This window comes from Brienomyrus brachyistius, chromosome 13 (assembly GCF_023856365.1).
Source record: "Brienomyrus brachyistius isolate T26 chromosome 13, BBRACH_0.4, whole genome shotgun sequence".
NCBI classification, from domain to species: domain Eukaryota; kingdom Metazoa; phylum Chordata; class Actinopteri; order Osteoglossiformes; family Mormyridae; genus Brienomyrus; species Brienomyrus brachyistius.
In genome coordinates, this window is record NC_064545.1 from 16,128,111 (window position 1) to 16,149,514 (window position 21,404).

Genomic DNA, 21,404 nt, shown 5'->3' on the forward strand with positions numbered 1-21,404 from the left:
TTGGCCGCTCTCTGGCTCAGGCTTGTGTAGGAGTTATTAGTGAGCTGGGCCTCAAGCTCAGGGAGAATTAGCTGTCCTTCCTGCCCCCCCCGCCTGGCTCCAGATGCTGATTAGCTGAAGTCAAGGGGTGTAATTTTAGAAAATGTACCCCAGTCTGTCCTGGAGGACTGAAGATGCTGGGTCAAGCATTTGATTGGCCACCCTGAGCAAACGAGACCTGTCCAGCTCCATCCCAGCAGTAGCTTTGGTTAGCCTTAATCTACCTCCACAGGGTGCAGCCTCCGCTGCCGCAGTGTAGGCGGCTGAGTGGCGGCCGGCAGTTTCGCTTGCCGCGTGGCATCTGGGCTGCCTGGGCTGCCTCCCCCCGGGAACGGCGTTGGGGCCGGCGTTAAGGGCCTCACGAACGCCGAGCTCTCTTCAGCCTGCTTGGCTAATCATTACGCTTGTGAAAGTTTCAGCGTGACAGCGGCACGGGGGGGTTAGTGAGAAGTGCGGTATGCCTGCTGGCGGTGGGGGAGGATGGAGACACCGATGTTCTGCAAGGCAGGAAGTGGTAGAAAGGACGGCGGTCGCAGTGCCTCTTGGCTGACCACGCTGCTCTCCTGGTTACTACTTCCTGTCTGAAGCAGTGATTTCACTGCATTTATTCCTTATTCGTCCATGGAGGGACCTGACAGCAGTTATGATGAAAAGGCTCCTCTCGAGTGATGTAATGAAATCGCCGTTCAGTGGCTGTAAGGTATCTGGGATGATTTAGGAAGGGCCAGTGACTGTCTGATGGCTCCCTCAGAGCACGAAGCCCTGGAGGATGGGCTCCTCGACCCCCCCCCCCCCCCTTTTAGCTGGAGCAGCTTGGGAATCCTGTCCCAGTTCTGTTCAATAACCAGGACTTTACTAAACCAGCCATGTTTGGCTTCAACAAAAGGATTCTTCTTTTTAGAGGAGTAGCACATTCAAATCTTTCTTATCCAACCCAGAAAAGTCTCGGAGCCTGTTTATGACAGTGGCCCAATTGATAGAAAAAGCCACACAATGCAGTAGCTATGCAATCATCCCACGCTTATCCAGTTACTCACTTAGAAAGGAAAGGCAGGGCAGCTCTGACGCTGGTAGAAAAGCACCTCAGGGCCCCCGCTGGTACAAGGGAGTGGACGGCAGTTCAGGGGTGTGCAGGACCTTCCCGAGCCCTCAGGTGGCGCTGGCTGAGCTACCCGTGAAGTTCAGCGCATGGCACCAGCAAAATGTTCAGTAGACACAGGTGCTGCTTTTGGGAGCGGTAAGAAATGCAGGTATCCTCTGAAATGAGTGTTTGGCTTGTGAGTTTCTGCATATAAGTGAAATTTACTTAATACCCTTTACTGAGCTGTTCACAAATAACAGATGTTATTATTTTTATGTCTGGGGGGTCGTTTAATTTCCCTCTGCAAGCCACAGTCGGCTCGCTAGTGGCAGCGGTCGCATGCCGCTTTAGCTTCTGCCTGGTGGTTATCACTGCAATCTTGTGATCTCATCCAAATTTAGTGCTTTCTACTGTAAATGCTTCCCCTTGAAATTAATGCAAATTAGTTAAAGGTAATTATGTCTGCGACTTTTATGAGATTTCACCTTACGAGCTGATTTCCGGGAACAGATTAGGCTCGCAAGCGGAGCGATACCTGTAGCACAGGGTTCCACATCCTGGGTGTTGATGAATGAGGTGGGGTCAAAGCTAGTTTTGCTGATTTCATATATAAGTAGATGTTGTTGATAACAAACACATCAGCAATAACATGAATGTTTTGTCTCTATTATTATGATATGAAATTGTCTACAGTGAGCAAAAGGTTTCATGTTTACCAGAGAGAGAGAGAACCTGCAACTATCCACATGAACAAGCATAGTATCTGCCAAACTGCATCCTCATATTTGTCAGCAATAGATGAGCATCAGCTAGCATCCTGCTAAATACGTTTTTGCTTTTATTGCTTACAAGACAATAACATTCTGTTCTTGCAGGAACGAGTTGGTCGGCGTGATTTGGTTTGTTTCGAAAATTGCTGATATTCACTGGGCTAGCAGACACTAATCATCTAACAGAACTGTAATGATTCCCTTTTAATTAAGCAAATTGCATGCAGAGAGGCCTCGCGTTGAAGATAAGGCGCCTGCCCCAGCTTGCTGCACTGTAGTTCCTAAAATCAGCCCAAAAAAAATATCAAAGGAGTTTGTGTCTGGTAGCCATAATTACTGAATGGCAGCAGTTCTGTTCCCTGAAAATGGGTTATGGTCTTCATTTAAAGGTAAATTCAAAATACACCTTTCTCAAAGCATGCTTATCTGTCCACCACAGCTGTTTTTTTTTTAACTGTAAAAGCAATGTTCTTTTGGAGGATTTCCATGTTCTAGTGACGAGTTAAAAAAGCCGAAATCACGACTGAATTTAATCAGCACCATGACGGTTGTTCTGGATCACATTCTTAGTGCTCCCACCCATCAACTTCCACATGTATATGTGCCTGCAACATTGAGACCTCTGCTTTTAAGAGACATACTCCTTTTGGCAGGAAGAGAGCTGGAGTACCACACCCCCCATTTGTTCTTGTGAACACAATAACTCTAAGAGTATTTGATGGATCTTTTTAAAACTTTGTGGACACATTGTATTTGAACCTGAACAAATTTTGAGGCAAATTGCACCAAAATTAAAGCAGCACCGCAGGGTTGTAGCAAAGACAAGGGAAGCCTCAGAATCTTGTTACTGCGATAACTCAAAGAATCTACACTTTGCAGATATGGTAGCCACATTTACATGGCATCTTATTAATAATCAGAATGAAATTACCTGATGTAAACACCTTATTTGGAATAAATGAATTTTCAGTCGGATTGAAAGAGGTTGTGTAGACTTGATAATCCTGTTAGATGAAAAAATATTATCCATATAAACGCTCCATCAGATTGATTTCTGCACTCGGTACTTTTCTGCAGGAGAATTTTCTTTTAATACGCAACTGCCTGTATGAATAGCAGAATGACAGATTGTTGGGACACCGTACATCATTTTTGGGTGCCAGGGAGCTGCTGTGGGAGATTCCCGGAACTACTGCGGGCGGTGGGATGTCTGAGACTGCTTGTGCAGCGATGCTGGATGTGGACGTGTGCATGCGCAGAAGATCTGATCCAATTGTACACTTGGGACACGTAAACGTCAGTAAATGCTATGTTTGGTACCATCAATCAGAATAGTTTCATTCTGAAAAGAGAGGGTAAGGTAACGCTATTTAATTTTATTATAATGTTTACGCTGAGCTTTGATGGATCTTATTGCTACTTCACAAAAACAACATATGGATGAAAATCTGACTGAGAACTGCTCCAAAATTGAATCCGTAGCAGAAACAGAAGGTGCAGCCTCCATATTGAGCCAAAGACATTCCATGGATGTTTTTGCAAAATTCCCAGGAATGTTGTACAGGTCATTTTCAGACTGGGGGGGAAGCGGGTTAAACTTTAAAATATTCATAAAATTATCTTTTTTTTTTTCCCCTCGTGAGTCCTAACAGTCTAGTAGCCAGTCAGCAAAATGAAGTATCGTGTAAGTTTGGGTAGTATTTTGGAAATTTTCATTTGTCATGAAATAATGATGTTTTGGTCAACGAAGGACCACATAAACAACGATGGTCCCTTAATGGAGCTCAAATTCCTATCGCCTAGCGTGTAATGTGATGTCATAGCGTGATGTCATAGCGTGATGTACTAGCGTAATTTCTCATGTGTTTGTGGTGATGCTGGTGTAAACAAACCTATTTTGTTGCCCCTCATTTAAAAGTATAGCCCATGCAGTTATGTGCATCATCTTGATTATGATGATAATAAAAAGCTGATACTGGTGTCTGTGTTTACTGCACTGTATTTTTTATCTTTATGTAGGCTATACCATGTAGCTCGTGTGTGTAGTAGGCTATACCATACAGCTCGAGTGTGTAGTAGACTATACCATGCTGCTCGAATGTGTAGTAGGCTATACCATGCTGCTCGAGTGTGTAGTAGGCTATACCATGTAGCTTGGGTGTGTAGTATGCTATACCATCTGGGTTGGTGTAAGTACATTCTGTGATGTTCGCACAACATGAAATTGCCTGATGACACATTCCTCAAACCGTATCCCTGCATGACTGTACTGTGCCGTTTTCTTTCAGTGAAATTTATCATGGTTGAACCATCAGTCTGTCCTGTCCCTGTCCTGTCAACTGGAATTCCAATCTGATCATTCTCATTCACGTCACATGACCACAAATAAGATGCGTATCTGATCTAGGACCACATACGCGACATAAGTGACTCGGATCTGATTTGAAAAGATCGGATTTGTGGGTCCGCACAGCCGTAAAAACATCGGATCTGAGTCACGTTCAGGCATAAACTGGGATCCGAGTCACTTCAGCTTGCGGGTGTGAATGCAGCCCTAGTCAACTGCGGACCATGAAAGTATAGGTGCATATGAAGTTAATGTGTGAGAGAAGTCACGCAAAGTGTGGAAAGTTTAAAAAGATCAGATACTGCTGAAGCCTCCTGTATGCGGGGGGCCGTAGAGCCGGCTGGGAAATGTTTTGCGCCCCCCCTGCCATGCATAGCGCTGTGCGCAAGCCGGTCCTCTAAATAGATGTGTGTCTCTCTGTGGTGTAAACAGTGAGTGCTCTACCTGTTTTGTTGTGGAGTATGTGTGTTCACTCCCATCTAATCCCAAGCACGAATGCCTCTTAAATTGTTGACTCCTTTGCCGGTGCCACTTCTGATTCTAAAGTGCCGTTGTCCATTTCTAAACACGTCCCACTAGCTTGCTGCAATATCGTTATTTCTGGAGTTAGTATGCTAATATAACATTTTTTTGTTTGCTAGTGTTCATTTTTCCCACAAGTTCGGGATCTGCTACGTTATACAGATTTTTTGTAAACGGCACTGTGCCTGTGGGTAACTACCAGTTAACTGGAGCTTGTGTGTGTCTAGCTAGCAGAAGGAAATCGCAGTGAGGTCTGTATGTGTCTGTATGACACCACATGGTAGTCACTTAACTTTATGGCACTGGTGTGTCTCGGATACTGTTACGTCGCAGAAAATATTGGTTATATTGCAAAAGAGAAGTAGAATGCAAATGTTTAGAGATATAAAGAGGTAACGTGGACAAAAAGGTAGTTAAGCACCTAACTGGTCAGAGAGAGATTTGTGCAAATTAATGTGCAAATGGAATGTGCAGTAAAGGAATTGGGGTAGATTCAGAGAGATGTACTATGTCCGAGACTTTCCGGTAAAATCACATTCTTTGGCTTTCACATTCCCAGTTGATCCACCCAGTAATTCTAGAAATTGTAGAGGTTGGGGGGTGTGTGAAGAGTAGGGATTAGATGGAGGGGGGGGGTGCTCTCTAAGGAATACATTGTCGTTCTGACAGCATCGTTTATAGCTTCATTCTGGTAACAGCTCGTTTTATTTTTAAAACACATTAATGAAGATATGAGAATGTGATAAGTCTCTTACCCAGAGCGCCGTACGCTGTGTGGCGTGACGAACACACCCTGCGGGGCAGGGGGTCGGTGTGACGCTCGCCACTGACTGCAGGCCAGGCTGATCCGCGGATGTTCTCAGGGCTGATGGGACTGTCACCAGGACCCGCTGAGCATGTCTGTTTGGCGAGATGCTGCTTTATGGCAGAGACAGAGCCTACTCTGCGCGTCATTTCACATACAAAAAGGACATTATCTCCCAGCTCCCAGGCAAAACGTTAGAAGGCTAACGTCGGCTCCGCATCTGGTTGGAATAAGTTAAACTTTAATTACTGAAGCATCTCTGCCAACTAACCCCTCCCCCACCCTGTGTGCAGAACTACATACAACCGGCTTATAAGTAGCAAAACATATTTACCAGCTTCAGTTTCAGAGAAGGGAAAACTACGCAGTGACATTTCACCCTTGTTACTTGCATGAATAAGGTGCTACACCTTTGGGCACCGATCAAGGACGCTGCACCAAGTGACCAAAGAGTTGGTGTGAGAGGATGGATGTCGGCCCTTCACAGCTACAGGACCGGTGTGATGGGTACTGTACGGCTGCCCACTGTTAGTGTGATCATCTACGGTCATGCATTACAGTGAGGGGGCCTCGGGGTGTATTAGGCGTCCATCATCATTTGCCTGTTGGATCCTCCAGAGCAGTATTTCCCAGTCCGGTCCTCGTGGACCTGCAGATGGTTCATGTTTTTGCTTCTTCTCATTTGTGCGGGTCCCTGAGCACCAGAATTGGAAACACTGCTCTAGAGGGAGGTGAAATGGAGGCTCGAGGTGCCACTGCGGGACGTAAGGAGCTGTGCGTCGGCAGTTTGGGTCAATAATCCCCCCACCCACCCGGCCATCCCCCGAAATGGATTTAGTTAACATTTTATGTTAAACTAGGGGAAAGGCTGTTTATGGGAATGGGGCCGGGTATTTAAAAGGATCGATCCATACCGATGGATTCCTTCAGCTCCAGAATGATGAAGACGTTGTGCTGGTGTCTTTCCGTTCACTCGGGTGGGCAATTCGCAGTCTGTTCCACATCATGGCAGCCTGGGGAAAATGTATAAAGTGTTCCCGGAAGCCACTGCAGCTGACTGGAGGTGGCCCTGCTCCGCGGCGTGGTCAGCACTGCGCCAGATGTGCACCAGGGCGATGGTGTACGTATGCATGTGACTCGCTGGTGCCCGACCTCCCCCTGGCGTGCGGGGAATCCAGCTTTCACGGCGTCATTATCGTGAAGCAGGTTTAACACTAATACCCGGTGTCACCTTCACACCGGCACCTGCTTCAGAGAGCACAAGTCACACTGGTTTAATTCAATTGGCTCCCGCTTCCTCGTGGACAGATCTCCTCAATGACACCGTCAGGGAGGATGATTGGCAGCTTCTCATGTGCTGAAAGCCCAAGTCGTGAGACTGGATGTGTCCGTGCCGGGTTTTGGCTGTGGCTGAACTGGACTCCACGCGTGTGGCCGCTTGGCTCGTGGCCTGTAGCCCCCTTTCTGCGCTCTTTACACCGTGTGCAGCTGAACTACGTGGCTTGAAAGCAGGCCCTTGTACTGCTCTCTGGCTACTCTCCACCATTCTCTGGGGATACTGCATTACTGCGAGCAGCCAGTGGGAGCCAGTGACGTGATGCAGCGTGAGCAATCGTATCTGTGTGCGTAATCCGTGTTACTCGCACGTCTCCCACTGGGTGTCCTGTCTGATGCGCTGCAGACTGCGGATCGGTGCCCCCAGCAGATGCGGTCTGTCCACTGCATCCCTCTCTCTTCAAAACCGCCGCCTGATCGAATCGCTTTTCTGGCCAACTGGCGCCGATCCTATTTCCATTGTCTGAGATTTTCTGCCCCTCCTATAAAGGGGGGGGGGTCCTGGTGAAGATTCCGTCCATGGGGATCCGGCCCGTGTGATGGGTAGCGCTTCTGCACTCGTTTTTTTTCCCTCTCTTTCTGCAGTTGGCTGTCTCCGCTGTGTCAGCACTGTTACCCGGTCAGAGTCCTTTCAGCTGGGAATTTCTGTTTCGCAGTGATGGCCTGTGTATGAGGCCACTGCTTCTCTTTAATTAGTGACATGGTCGTCCTGGGGTCTGCCTTGCACACTTACTGTCCACAGACTGTGGCCAGCGCGTTACTGTTGACCCTCTGCCTCCCAGATAAAGGAATTCCGGGTTCTGCTGGATGCCAGCCGGCCCTCTGTGGCCTGGCGGTTCCGATGCTGAACCATCTGGCTGGCAGCTTGGCAAAGGTCTCAGGTCAGCCTGCCAGATGCAGTTTTGTCTGCTCGGATGTCCTCCATCAGGAGGGCTGGACAGGACTGCAGATCTGCCGACGTCTTGGGGGGGCTGAGACCATGTTCTGCTTGTGGTGCATACTTGTCGTCATCACTCTGCCGAATCCCATCCGACGTGGGAGTTTGACAGCCGTGATGTTGGGGCCGGTGTTGGGGAGAGCTTTTACAGCCACCAAACCCGAGGAGGACCCAATCTGCTGCCGGCAGCCATCATGGCCATTCACGGACTTCCTGATGTTGCAGAGTCCGTTGTGTCCCTGGCTCTACAAGGGAGGGGGCTGTGTTTCACTTCTTTAACCAATCACAGTCTTCATTGCATGACATCACCACACAGGTCAATTTTTTTTCTCTCTCACATTTTCAAACTCAGAGCTTCCAGCCATCAGAGCTGGGGGGGACAGCGTGTGGCTGAACGGGCAAAGCCCTGTGATTGGAAGGTTGTTGGTTCAGGTCTTATTGTTGTTGTTGTTGTTGTTGTCATCATCATGATCATGAAATAATGATGCACCCATATGTTGCTCTCTACAGCCTTTGCAGGTATTATATCTATGAAGTCCTTTAACAAAAGGCAAACACAATAAAACGGGTACTTTGAAATTTGTGCACCTTGCCGCTTAACATAAAACGCTACCTTTAATGAATGTGATGTCGCACAATGAAGACTTTGATTGGTTAAAGAAGCGAAATGCAAGCCCCTCCCTTGTTAACTCAGGGACACATCAAACTCTGCAGAATCAGGACGAGAGGCCTGTGCGTGCAGATCTCGAGCCTGTGTGTGTTCGCGTCCTTGTTCGATTTCGAAAAGCCCCGACTGAACCTTTTGCATTCATTTAAAGTCCATAGTACAGCCTGCAAGAGTGGCTGCTGTTCCTTCCTTGCCCCATGCAGGATGCCCCCCTGCCGGCGAGAGTGCCCTGTCAGATGTTTGGTGTGCGCGCTGTGGATGGCGTGTATCTGCAGAGGTAGGCGCTGCTGACCATGAGGAGCTGGATTCACAGCCACACAATCTCAGGTGCAGCCCAGATGGGCGTATAGATATGCAGCGATCGATGGAGTCCCTTCGGACGTAATGAGTTGTCCTGTAGCGAATAAACACGAGTTAGGATGTCCGTGTCGGAATTATCTAGCAGACGGAATGTGATGATGCAGAATTGACTGCAGCATATATAGCTCAGTGGTGATGAGCTTTGGGGGAATCTGCATCGTGTCCCTGCTTTACAGGAAGCTATAATTAGCGCTGCTCTCAGCAGAGTAGCGGGAACGGCAGGCCGCCCTCTCGGCCTTCGCAGCCAAACAAATGCTTCTCCTCTCTAAATCTTGCACCCCCACCTCCCGCCCCCTCCCTCTTCTCCTATGTCAGGCGCAGCCTCGTGTGGCTTCCTTCTTGGCGGTAGCTGGGCAGCTCAGGGTTACTTCTGCTCCTCAGGTGTGTGTGGGGTGGGGTGGGGGGTGGGTGTCAGCTTCCACAACGAGGTTCCTGTCCCAGTGAACGTGCCCCTTGCCGCCACCCGGCTGAAGCTTCTCTTTGACGCTCTGGGCTTCTCTGTCTCTTGCTGAGGCTGGTCTCTGCCTTCAGGCCAGAGTGTGTTACTCTTTTACCATGGTGGCAGTTTTCCGAGTTGGAAGGCGAAACCTGGAGACTAAATTGCGAGGTCGTCCCCTGTGCGCTGTCTGCCAGAGAGCTTTCTCTCTATCTATTAATCACTAACAGATTTACATCTCGCATCTGAGCAAACATAAACCACACGCCAGGTATTATTCCTGCAACTTTGTACTCTAATTGCAAATATTTAAAGACATTTGGTCAGTGTTTAGCTGATGGAAGCCAGCACAGGCGTTACCATCCATGCTACGGCTGTCATGCAGGGCTGTCGTTTGGGGGGGGGGGGGGGGACACCTGTGCAGATAAATTTAGTAGCCAGTTCTGCAGCTGGATTCCCCATCTTCTTCTGAAAGCTGATTTGATTAAACTTTCTGTGTGACTTGCATGCTTAGTGGTGTTGAGTCTGAACCAGCCAGGGAGTCAAACCTACAGACATTAAGAAGTTCCACTGCAATTCAAAGAACAAAGACAAATGTCACAGTCATGACAGCCTTGGGTGTGTGTGTGTGTGTGTGCTGTGCATGTGTGCCTCTTTGTGTGCGTGTGTGTGTCAGAGTCTAATTGTGTTGTCTAGGTGCTCCTCGCTGGCTGCCCCTGTCGGCTGCCTTTGGAGACCCCGTGGCCCTTGGTGACCCCAAAGGCACTCTGCTCTGCTCCAGCACACTTCCACATTTCACACACAGCTAGTTTGGCTGGGAAAAAAGTGGCGAGTTGAGGACAGAGTAATGAACTGCAGAGTGGAAGCAGAACCCCAGAAAATAAACGCTCTGTTCCCAATCTGTGATGCTTTCGGTCTCCTGGGGCAGCTCCTGGATTTAGACTGGGTCCTGCAGTGGGATATAGGGAGAGGAACCCAGTGAAATCCTAAGCTACTGGAAGAGGGACGGAGGCGAGAAGGCAGCCATCGCTTACAGTGATGGAAGCCCGGGTCACTGGACCTGGAGCTTGATGCTGGTCAGCCATAGTGATGCTTGATTAAAATGGGGGGGTCACTGAAATGGAATGTGCTGCTGAGCCACGCCGGCATTATCCGGGACAGCGCAGCCTGGAAAGAGCTTATGCAGGTAACTGTGACGTCCAAATTCTGCTTGTGCAGTGCAAACTTCATCTGTGGAGGGTCACCTGGATGTGTGTGAGGGGCGTGTGACTGGAGTGTGGGGACAACACGGCGATCTGTGGAGCGAGTACCCGCAGAGAGCGCCCCCTGATCAGCCCGGTGCCGTCTTCTGCTTGGGTGACGTCTTGGTGTCCGTGGTGACTGTCTGAATGGAGATGCTCACCAGTGGAAAGAGAATCTGGCCTGATTTCTTGCCGATAACTGCATTTATTTTTTGTGCTGACTTGCTGGCTGTTAAGTTTAATTATCTGTCTATAATTGTCAGCTTTGTCTTCGATGTACCCAGGGAGTTTGTTCTCCGCAGACCACACTCTCCGCCGTGCCTTTAGACGTTCATTTTTTTTATTTTCCATTCTAAAATTTTAACTTTGTCAGAACTTTATTTTTGGAAGTTAATTTTTTTCGTGTGGCTGCTCCTCTCCCCATATTCAGACCCCCGTCGGTCCTCTCTCTTTTGTCTCCTTTCCTGATCATGAAACATCTTTTTTGCAGTGAATGGATGAATAATGAATACACTGCTATTCACTGACATGTCACTGTATTAAAGGACCAAAACCGGCAGTCCGCTTCACTTCTCTGTTGCTTCACAGGCATTTCAATCTCCGAATGAAGAGGGATGTCAAGCTCTTTGCCCCGGACTTCAAACTGGAGATGCTGGGAGAAGATCCGAACTACGACACGTCCCACATCTACTCGGGGGAGGTGTATGGTAAGCTAAGTAACTGATACCAACATTTTAAAGGCACTGACTGAATCTTGGTGCTACCAAGGACTGAAAAATAATTGCCACTCATAACATTGTATGTCTATAATAAAAAAATTTTTGTAACGGTATTAATGGATTAGTGCCAAACTGCAAAAAATCTACCTGCCCGCCCACTTAATGCCTGTTCTAGACCTTACGCATACACTCCTGGAATAGATCACAGGCAAACGCGTCACTCCATGCATGCTCCAAAGCATGGCTGTAATTCTCAAGATAAGATGGAGGCGATGGCCGACGCAATAAATGCAGTGGAGAATAAGCCCGGTGATACAGCAAACCTAATGGAATATGAGATGTACACAGTGAAGGAACCTGCAGGACTGCTGGCCGTGAGGGAGAACGTGCAGCTTCTCCTGGCCCATCACAGCCAGTGCCAGTGCTTCGCATCACTGGCTCGAGCGTCAGAGGAAGCTGCGTGTTCCAGCTGTAAGCTCGCTGTGTGCCGCAGGAGAACTCATTATGTCTGCATTTTGTTTTGGTGCCAGCAAGGTGAAAAGGGCAGGGGGGTTGGGGGACGCAAATTCCGGCAATTTGGACCCCACTATGTCTTCCGACACCACTGGAAAAGCGACGTGACTCCCCAGCTAGCTTGGGCACCTGGTAATCAGGTTTAATTTTAGTTTGACAGAAAAGATTTGCCGCTTAAGTAATTGTGATTTTGTCGAGCAAGTGCTTTGATGCTTGGATGGGCACAGCTAGGTTGTGGCATTCCTATTACAGTCCTCGGACTCTCCTTTGCTCATCCTGGCTTAATCAAGGTGAGTAAAATAGGTGATTATTAAGGTACTTGTATGGTGAAATTTCACAAGATACTGAACCTTGGTTCAGAGAGTCTATAGGCGTACCAAGGTCGTTTCAAATGTTTAATCAGGAATAGATCAGCGTGAGATAAAAGGACACGCGGTGAGTCTGCTGATGCTGGCTTCTGGGAGAGAGGCGGCGTCTCTCAGCTGTTTGTTTCCCACATGATGATAGACGCTTGGCATTTCAATGACGACATACTACTTGGTATCGGGAAAAACAAGAATGCAGGTAAAATCGGTAAAAATGTAAATAAATCCCATTATAACGGACTTCAAGGGACCTGGCAAAACAGACCGTTATATTCAGAGTTGCTGTATGCCCAGAACACAACTACAGGACACCATTCCACACCCCAGCAGACACACTTGTGCTATAGATTATTGTATTGTACATGTAGTAATCCAACTTTACCTGACCAGATGCGTGACTATTAATAATCCCGACTACGTATCTGCACTGGAAATTGTTTGTCCGTTATAAGCGAAATTCCGTTACAAGCGAGTCCGCTATACCAGGATTTAACTGTAGTACCAAAAATACATCACAGCCAGCAATCTGAAAAACATCATTTTAGCCTGTGCTTTCCAGAACTCAAACCCTAACTTCCATTTATGAGACAGACTTTGTTTTATTGTGCAAAATATAATTTCCTGATATAACTGGTTGTGTGTTATACAGCAATGTGCAAAAGTCTTACGCAGTCAAAGAAAATGTTTAAAGCTATTTATCTGGACAGTGCATATGTTTACACAATTTAAAATGAGAACACATGCAAATCAACAGTAGCATGGTAAAAAAAATAAAGAATTTATCTTCTGCAAAAAAGTTTTTGACATCTAGTTGGACGGCTAGATCACCGCTTTGGTTCCCAAACCTCTCTGCAATGGCACCTCAGCCATTGCACGTATTTGTTAAATCTGACCACTGGCCTACTTAATTAACTAATTTAATTGGTTAAATGACAATCAAGTATGGATTAACCAAACAAGGTGTATATTAGATGATTGCTGCCAACCCTGAGGTGACTGTAGGAGAGGTTTTGAAATTGCTGAGCTGACACACTTAGACATATTACATTTACAAGATCATTTAATCATCATTTTATTTGAATACCTAAGGTTTCTGCACAGTATTGCATACATGTGTGTATATATACACACACATACAGTGTGTGCAAATAGACCTTTATTTACCCCACTTCTGTCCCTCCTACGTTCTTTGTACTCCGGAAACATACCTGCCAGAACCTCCTGTAAGATGTGTGAATATCTGATTGGAGGCTGTACTGCTTATACTCACTATTTAATGTCACACACTGTCACATGGTCTCGTCTGGGGCGTGCCGGTGGCTACGCCCAGGTAGGGAGCGGCACAAGCCGCCCGGTCCAGCCGCTGACTCAACCCGCCCTGCTCTGGAGCGTGCAGCCTCGCCTACCTGAATGTAATCACTTGCTTCCCTATCCCAGTGCTCCTGTGATTCCTCCCAGGGTCCTGAGCATGTGTGAATACGGGGTAGCCATGGCGTTCTGTTCTGTGTTATGTGCGGCCCGGCCTCCCAGAATGCCTTGCCTAAGGGGAGGCTGTCCACGCACATTGTCGCTGTTTGCGCTGAACACGTGACAAGGTCACCCCACCCCGCAGCCTCTGCTCTGGGCCTCCTTCGACTCCTTGAAAGATGGTTCTGGTTCTCCCCCCCCCCCCCCCTTAAGGCAGAGCGTGCAGGTGGATGTTAATTTTGTCCTCGGGGGGGCGTGTTACAGCCTGCCTGCAGGCCCGGTTTGCAACAGCAGAAATGAACAGGCATAAGCATCTAGCAGATGGTAATGGTCCAAGTCAGCTGAAGTCTAACTGAACCACACGTGTGATGTTTGGTAAACCTAACGGCTCAAGTGAACCAGAACAGGTATGTGGTTCCTCATTTTCTGATTAAACATTGAAAGGCTCTTGAATCAGAGAGTTAAGTGCAGCTGTGGAGCATTTCTGTGATATAATGTAAACTAAGCTTTTATAAGTACTGAGTTTCATTAAATAACAGCCACTTAGCACACGGTTTGTTTCTCCAGGATGTTCCTGACTTGCCTGCTTCTCTTTGGAGTATCTTAATTACTGCAAAAGCAATTGAAAAGCTTCATAATCATATTAGCGATAAGTTGGCAGCAATGAAACTTAACTGTTCTGAGGCAGTGAGAGGCTCATCCGAAGCGTGTTTGCGGCAGCTCAGTACAGGGATTCGGGGTTTACTGTAAGCTTAGAAACAAGTGTGCGGAAGAGAAATACACACTACAAATGCAGCCCTTTATTCTGAGCCGAAAGTAGAGCAGATATACAGAAGAAAATGCAGCCTGTACTTGCGGAGAGGGTGTTTGTCACAAGGGACTGGGTTTGGCCTGGGAGTAGAAGCCTCCCTTTCACAGCCGGGGCCGTTCTCATGCCTGTAGGCTGCTGTAATCACTCATCTCAACAGCAGACTCTGATTAACTCGTCGTGTGACTCCTTGGTATTGTTTGCTTTCCTTGCTCTTTTTAAAGACAAAACTAGACAGACTAGTTTCTTCCACTGTTTTGCTACCTTAGCTGAACAGTAGCAGCTCTGTGAAACTGGCAGAGACGATGTGCTCTGTCCCATGTTGGAGCCTGATGCTTTACCATCACCAGACCTCAGCATGGCAGTCGGTCAGAGTTAGGCCCTCCACACCCCATAACAACGGCTGTGTCAAGGCAACGGCTCATTTTAGGCAGCCAACGAGGTGCCCGGCCTAATTAGGACACGCGGTTCCTATGGATCCATCCAGTCTGGGCCCCGAGTCTGATGCTTTCTCAGCCGAGACGATGCCATTTGACGGCGACACAGACAGCCAGGTTACCAATCCGTATGCCAACGGGCACCAGACCGAGGGAAACGTCACACAGGGTCCATGTGTGGCCGGTGTTGCAAAAGACCGGGGTGTGGTTGGGACGATTTTGAGTTTTGTAATTCATGCTTAAACATGATCAATTATTACTGTTGTAAGTATATAAGGATTTTCTAATACAACTGCATTAAAAGGCCTTATACTATGAGGGTAAGGTGAAAGTAATACAGGAGAAAGGGAAATAATGCTTGGATTATTGTGGCGAATATTACAGCAATTGGTCAAAAACCAAAATTGACTGGAAAACACGCTGTTAGACTTTACGAAGAAATTCACGCTGCACTCAATGTATCAGCATTTGAATTTATTGACTGTAGTAATAATTTGATGCTACAATTTATTGGTAAGATTGAGTGGAATAAGTTCTTGTAAAAGTGGATTTTAAATTATGAGCAATTGTCCATCCATCCATTTTCTGAAACCATTCAGGATTGTGGAGGGTGCAAGGCAGGGAGGGTGCAGGGAACAACCCAGGATGGGTCTAGAGCCTATGGGTCGCAGGATGGATGCGCGCACACACACGCACACACACGCACACACACACACACACACACACACACACACACGATTAGCCTTTTTTGACTGTGGGGGGGGAAAATTACCCATTACCAAGTCATGTAGTCATGCTTGGCTCTCTCCACAGAGAGGAAAATTCCTGCGATGAGCTTATCTTTCTGTTCCAGCACAGAAATCCCGGCTGTAACCCCACCTAGCTTCTAGCTAGGAAAGCGAAACCCAGAGAATACTGCAGGCCGGTGCGCTGCTCTCACGTGGACCTGAAACAAGTGGCCGTTGTGTTTGGGCTGGGAGGGCAGGGGTAGGTCTGCCGGCCTGTGGAGGCGTCTGTCTGTCAGTTCACATCAGCACAACTGAAGCCTGCTGGCTCTGAGACACCCCCCCCCCGATCAGACGCAGACCCCGCCCCCACCACAACAAGGCTCCCTGTGTCTCCGCCTGCCCCTGCATGGGTGTGGTGGCCGCAGCCAGCGACCACGGTACAGTCAGGTGCAGGGCCAGGCTTCCCGACTGATATTCTGCGGCTCTGGTTCAGTTTTCAGAAGCAGGACTCGGCTTTGCTAGGTGAACCGGCACGGAGAAAGCGGCCCGATTCCTCAGTTCCCCTGTTTTCCTGTTTTTGGCTGATCTTGCAGAATCGGAGTGGCGCCGGCTGCACACCGAAGTCCCCGTTACAGGGTGTCTTGGCAGGACACCCTCGTGCTCAGCCTTCCGAATCACCAACAGGCCCTTTTTAAATCTTGCCATAAATGTTTGTATTAAAAGTGCTTGCTTAAAAAAAAAATGCACCATCCAAAAAAAGAATCTCTAGTACAATCCCTGAAACTGAATCGTTGGCTATACACCATCAGTTACCTCACTGAATGCCTGTATGAGACGTCTTCCACTGCAATAGAAAGATTTTAAAAAATTACTTATTAATATGCTGACCAAGAAAAGACTTCCTGTATACATATTCTGCTTCAGAACCAGATATAAATGTAGCTCCAAAAACAAAAGAATAGCCTAAAAGCATGATGGGTAATAAGATCACTAAAGCGGCGATTTCTGCTGTAATGGACCTCAAGCCCCCACCTCACCGTCTTTGCAGGGGAACCCGGCACCCTGAGTCATGGCTCCATTGTGGATGGAAAGTTCGAGGGCTTCATCAAAACTTTCCACGGCACATACTATGTGGAGCCCGCCGAGAGGTACCTGAAGGACCGCGACGTGCCCTTCCACTCCATCATCTACCACGAAAACGACATAGGTAAGTATATCCCCTCACATAGTGAACTGCTGCCCATCTTTGCCACATCTAAGTAAATCAGGTGATGTCAGCCTCAGAGCACAGGAACCCGTAGGTGATGCATGAGAGTGAGGGGGTGTTCTGTCCCACTGATTCCCAGCTGACCCGAGGCCTCTCTACATTCTGCCACTGCACTGCCCTTACACTTTGAAAATACTTTCTGGTCTTTGCACATCATGCTGAAACAATACCACAACGAAGCATCACTATGGGCTGCATTTCTGCATTGATCTGAAGTGTTAGTTGCTGTTTCCAGGATGCGTCTGTCCTGATCCCTGGGGTCTCTGTCATTGCTATGGGAACAAATTATTTTGCACATAAATCATGATCTGTTTACCTCCTAGTTAAAGCAGAAAAGCAGACTGATAGCTGCAGGTGTTCCCCTGCCCGGGACACTCACAGTGGGTCTCTCCAGCACGCTAAGGCTCAGCCCCACGGCACACTCACAGAGGGTCTCTCCAGCACGCTAAGGTTCAGCCCCATGGCACACTCAGAGGGTCTCTCCAGCACGCTAAGGTTCAGCCCCATGGCACACTCACAGAGGGTCTCTCCAGCATGCTAAGGTTCAGCCCCATGGCACACACAGAGGGTCTCTCTGTTTACTTACTGTTTACTTGTTTAGTAAGTACAGTAAGTAAGTAAAGTAATACGACAGATATAGTGCAGAAATGGCATTTGCCTATTCCTGAAATGTGTGTCACTGCCTTAGGACCCAATGTCCACTGCCCTCTTTACTGCCCCCTAGTGTTAGAAGCCCACATCCAGTTGCCTCATTCACTGAACTTTGTTCTATAAATCACGTTCAAACTGACCTGATTACCACTTCGCCATATTTCTGTTTTACTTAAAACCGTCCTCCCCAATTTCTTTAATACTTTCTGCAGTGAACATGAGTAACACCAAACTAACAAATTCCAAAAGAGAACAGAAGAACATGGCCCTGCTATTACCATACTTACGGTGATGGATATTTCTTATAATAACATTGGGTCTCAATATCACTTGCAAAACCTCAGCTCTGTAATTGTATTGTGGCGTGTAACGTAATTAGCTGCTTTCCTTGTGATCTAAGGGGAGGTTTAAAAGCTGGGTGCAGCCCCTGTAGCGTTTAAGCTTCGTGTCTTCCAAGCCTTAGGCTTGAAGCGCGGACAGGAATGGCGCCTTGTGGGGAGCTCTGGGCTTTGCATGGGAGCCTAGACCTTCTCCTGCTTTATCTGTGACTGTCCACAATTAGCATGTCGATGCACGCCAGAAACCAGCACGGGTACGATGGGAGCTGAATGTCGGAATGAACGACGCTACGTCGGGGAAGACTGATAACATACCCCAATCCTGGCTGGTCGTCAGCACCCTCCCCCTCTGTTCCTAGGACCCGGCCCACACAAGACTGATGAGGGGACTGGGGGCCAAGATGGAATCATTTGCTTTCCCTCTCTTTTTACCCTTGGGCTGCCATTTCCACTTTGACAAACAGCGGGGCTGCACGCAGTTGTTGCAGTCGTATCACAGATCGCGTTAGACTGGCTTTTCTCCCGCATGAAGTCCCCGAGGAAGAAGGCGTGACCTTCAGAACAATTCCCAGAGTTCGGTTCTAAAGGGCAGGGCTGTACTGCTCACTGGAGGCCCGATAAAGTCAGCTGAGAGTCCACTGGCTTTCCGCCCGCGCGCCGCTGACCAGGTGACAGCCCTGCAGGAATCATCTTCCAAAGGCCAAGCAAAGCTTCCTGAGGGTCGAGAGCACATCAGACGCCACCGATTACAGCGTAACGTGGGGGCAGGGAAAATTACTGATGCTTAATTGTACTTCGGATGTGAACCAGAACCCCCGGCTTCAGAGGGAAAGAGGTCAGTTACCTGTGATTATATGGCTAGCGTGTTGGAGTCCAGGCGCGCCTGTTAGATCGCCATTGTTCAGGTGTCTTCCTTTTGGTCCCATCGACCAATTAGAGCACTTCAGTCTGTCAGTGAGTAGTAGAGGTGGCTCCTCTCGGTGAAAGGCGGGTTGGTAGCCAGTGTGCCGGTGCCGGTTCTGCCGAGCTTGTTAGGTGCAGACCCGGGAGCCCCTGTGGAGCTATGCTTAGATCCCGGCCATTCGCTGCGGAACACCGATGAGAGGCAGCCAATCAGAGGAGCAGACTGCCAGTCGAGCCAGTACCAAAATGAGCATAGGCCTACTCAGAGTGGCCTCTCCCCCGAGGAACTGCACAGATGAAGCGTAATGGCAGGATAGCTTCATCTGTGTGTGTGTGTGCCTGCTGGGCAGCTGCACGTCATACACGCCTGGCCCCAGCAGGGGGCAGCCTGCCTCTCCGCCCGTGTCCTGTTTCCTGTTGCATCCAACAACACAAAAAAAAAAAAAAAAACAGTCTGACTAAGACTGGCTGCGGGAAGTATGGAGATCACGGCGACGTCACATGGGGATGGGTGATGGGGGGGGGCATTTTTATTTTTGGACGAGAGTGGAAACTCGTGTAACGGAAGCAGTGAAGAGGAACAAAAAGCAAGACGGCCATCTGGGCAAAGAGATTCCCGAAAAGCCGGCGAGCTCGGGGCCCTGCCGGCCTGTGGCCGTGTGCCAGCCTGTTTACCGCAGGACGAGGAGAGAGAGACCGCTGTGCAGGGCGGATAAGGAAAGGCGGCTCTGCTCACGCTGACGGGCAGCTGACTCACGCCCACGGGACGGACAGAAGGTGGCCCCAGCCTGCCTCACACCCACCTGTTTTCCGTCACTCGGCACCCGAATCCAAAACGGCCTCCTCAGGTTAGCCGTGATCTCACACGAATCTGCGAGCGCGGAGCAGCAAAGCTATACCATCGGCCCATCGGGGGAGTAGCTGACAGTCAGAAACTCGGGGCCCCCCTGACGAAATGTCCCCTTGGGCCCCCTAAATCATTTTATTTTACGTAAGGTGCCAGCCCCCTGAACCAACCTGGGTGTCTGTGCCCCTCCTGGGACTCTCCCTGGCTGCGCGGCTGCCTGGCTGCGCGACTGCCTGGCTGCGCGGCTGCGCAGTGCATCTCCCTGTGGCTATCCCTGCTTTCCTGACTCAGACTCCCGGTACACTGTCCACCCGCCAGCCTGCCTTCCACATTACAGCCTTACAGCCAGACACTCTCCCTCAGATGTCTTTTCTGCTGCTCCTGTGTATCTCATGTCCCCGTAGCCTGTCTCCACATCCAAGCGATGGTTCTACAACCTGCAGTACGCTGGTATCCTCATGTGACAGCCCTACTGAGCCATGCCAAGCTCTCTGCAAGGCAGCCTGACCTTTCAGCCCTGCTGCACAAATGGAACCAGGATCAGAGGCTGCCCCCGCTTGCTGATTGGCTAAACAGCCACGCTACACGATTTGGGAAAATACTATGACATCATACACTTGGCGTTGTGGTGCAGAAGCACGCTTTGTACAGTGCTGTTCACGAGATTCTATGGTTTCCAGTTTTTTCCAGTACACTGTGCAAAAGCTAAGTACTGGAGGATTAAGTATATTAGTGTGGCTGCTGATGGCCATTCGAGCAGATCCACACACACACACACACACACACACACACACACACACACACACACACACACACACACACACACACACACACACACACACACACACACACACACCATTTCCCATTGCCCCCCCCCCTCCCATAACCACACAGGGCAGTGGCCAGTGAAGTCGCCCCATTATCGAAGTTTCCGCAGGTTCAAACTGTGTGCTATCGCCCCCTACAGATTACCCACACAAGTACGGGCCGCAGGGGGGGTGTGCGGACCACTCCGTGTTCGAGAGGATGCGGAAGTACCAGGGTTCTGCTATGGAGGAGCCAGCAAAGGTACCGACCTACAAACGACTTTCACTGACACACATTAACCATAGCGACCCCCCTCCCCCCACAGGAGAAATACACATCTCTCACCACAGCGCGAGTCCCCTATCACCTGGGTTGCTTGACGAGCGGTAAAAAATCATAATGAAAACCTGCAATGTTAAGGGGTCAGGATATTACTTAGGGGGGAAATTTGAGCAAGGCAGCCCTGAGCTGCTCCGCGCTTAACATGCGTCTATAACGTCAATCACACTGTTCCTTCTGGTGCCCTGACGTGCTGTATGTCTCAGACCACACCCGGGACCCTGGCCTGCAGTGTCACTGACATTATGCTCGGTATTATGGCAGTTACAGATGCAGGGAGTCGTCTTTGTTCTCAGGCCTTGTACAAAGGCTGGGCGAGGAACTCGCAATTTCAGAAACCTTTGCCCAAAAACAAAGGGTGGAAGGGCCAAGCTTGGTGGCTTCTCCTGGAAGCAAGGTTGCCGTTCCGCACCTGACTGCCGCCCGGGACCCATCGTCCATAAAGATCCTCACCTACACAAATGACTGTGTTCTGTGCTGGTAGCAAAAATGTGTTTATGTGGAATTCAGCTCATAAAGCCCTGGGATTTCAGAGGTTATTTGCCTTCCTGAGCCTCCGTCCTGTAAGGCTGTAGAGATGGATTTTAACATTTTATTTACATTTTAATCCTGAGTACCGAGCACCGGCACACAGCAGCAGGGACCCCGAACTTCACACGCATCGCTGCAGCCGCT

At 48.9% G+C, this 21,404-nt stretch overlaps 1 protein-coding gene across 1 annotated transcript in view; it reads left to right on the forward strand.

The window, feature by feature from the left end:
- The window catches only part of LOC125706307 (disintegrin and metalloproteinase domain-containing protein 10-like), a 39,499-nt gene that overhangs the window by 10,725 nt on the left and 7,370 nt on the right, over positions 1-21,404 (forward strand). Inside the window, exons 3-5 of the mRNA XM_048972945.1 lie at positions 11,129-11,247; positions 16,626-16,784; positions 20,551-20,651. Coding sequence (XP_048828902.1) covers positions 11,129-11,247; positions 16,626-16,784; positions 20,551-20,651 — 379 coding nt within the window. The remainder of the gene's footprint in view (positions 1-11,128; positions 11,248-16,625; positions 16,785-20,550; positions 20,652-21,404) is intronic.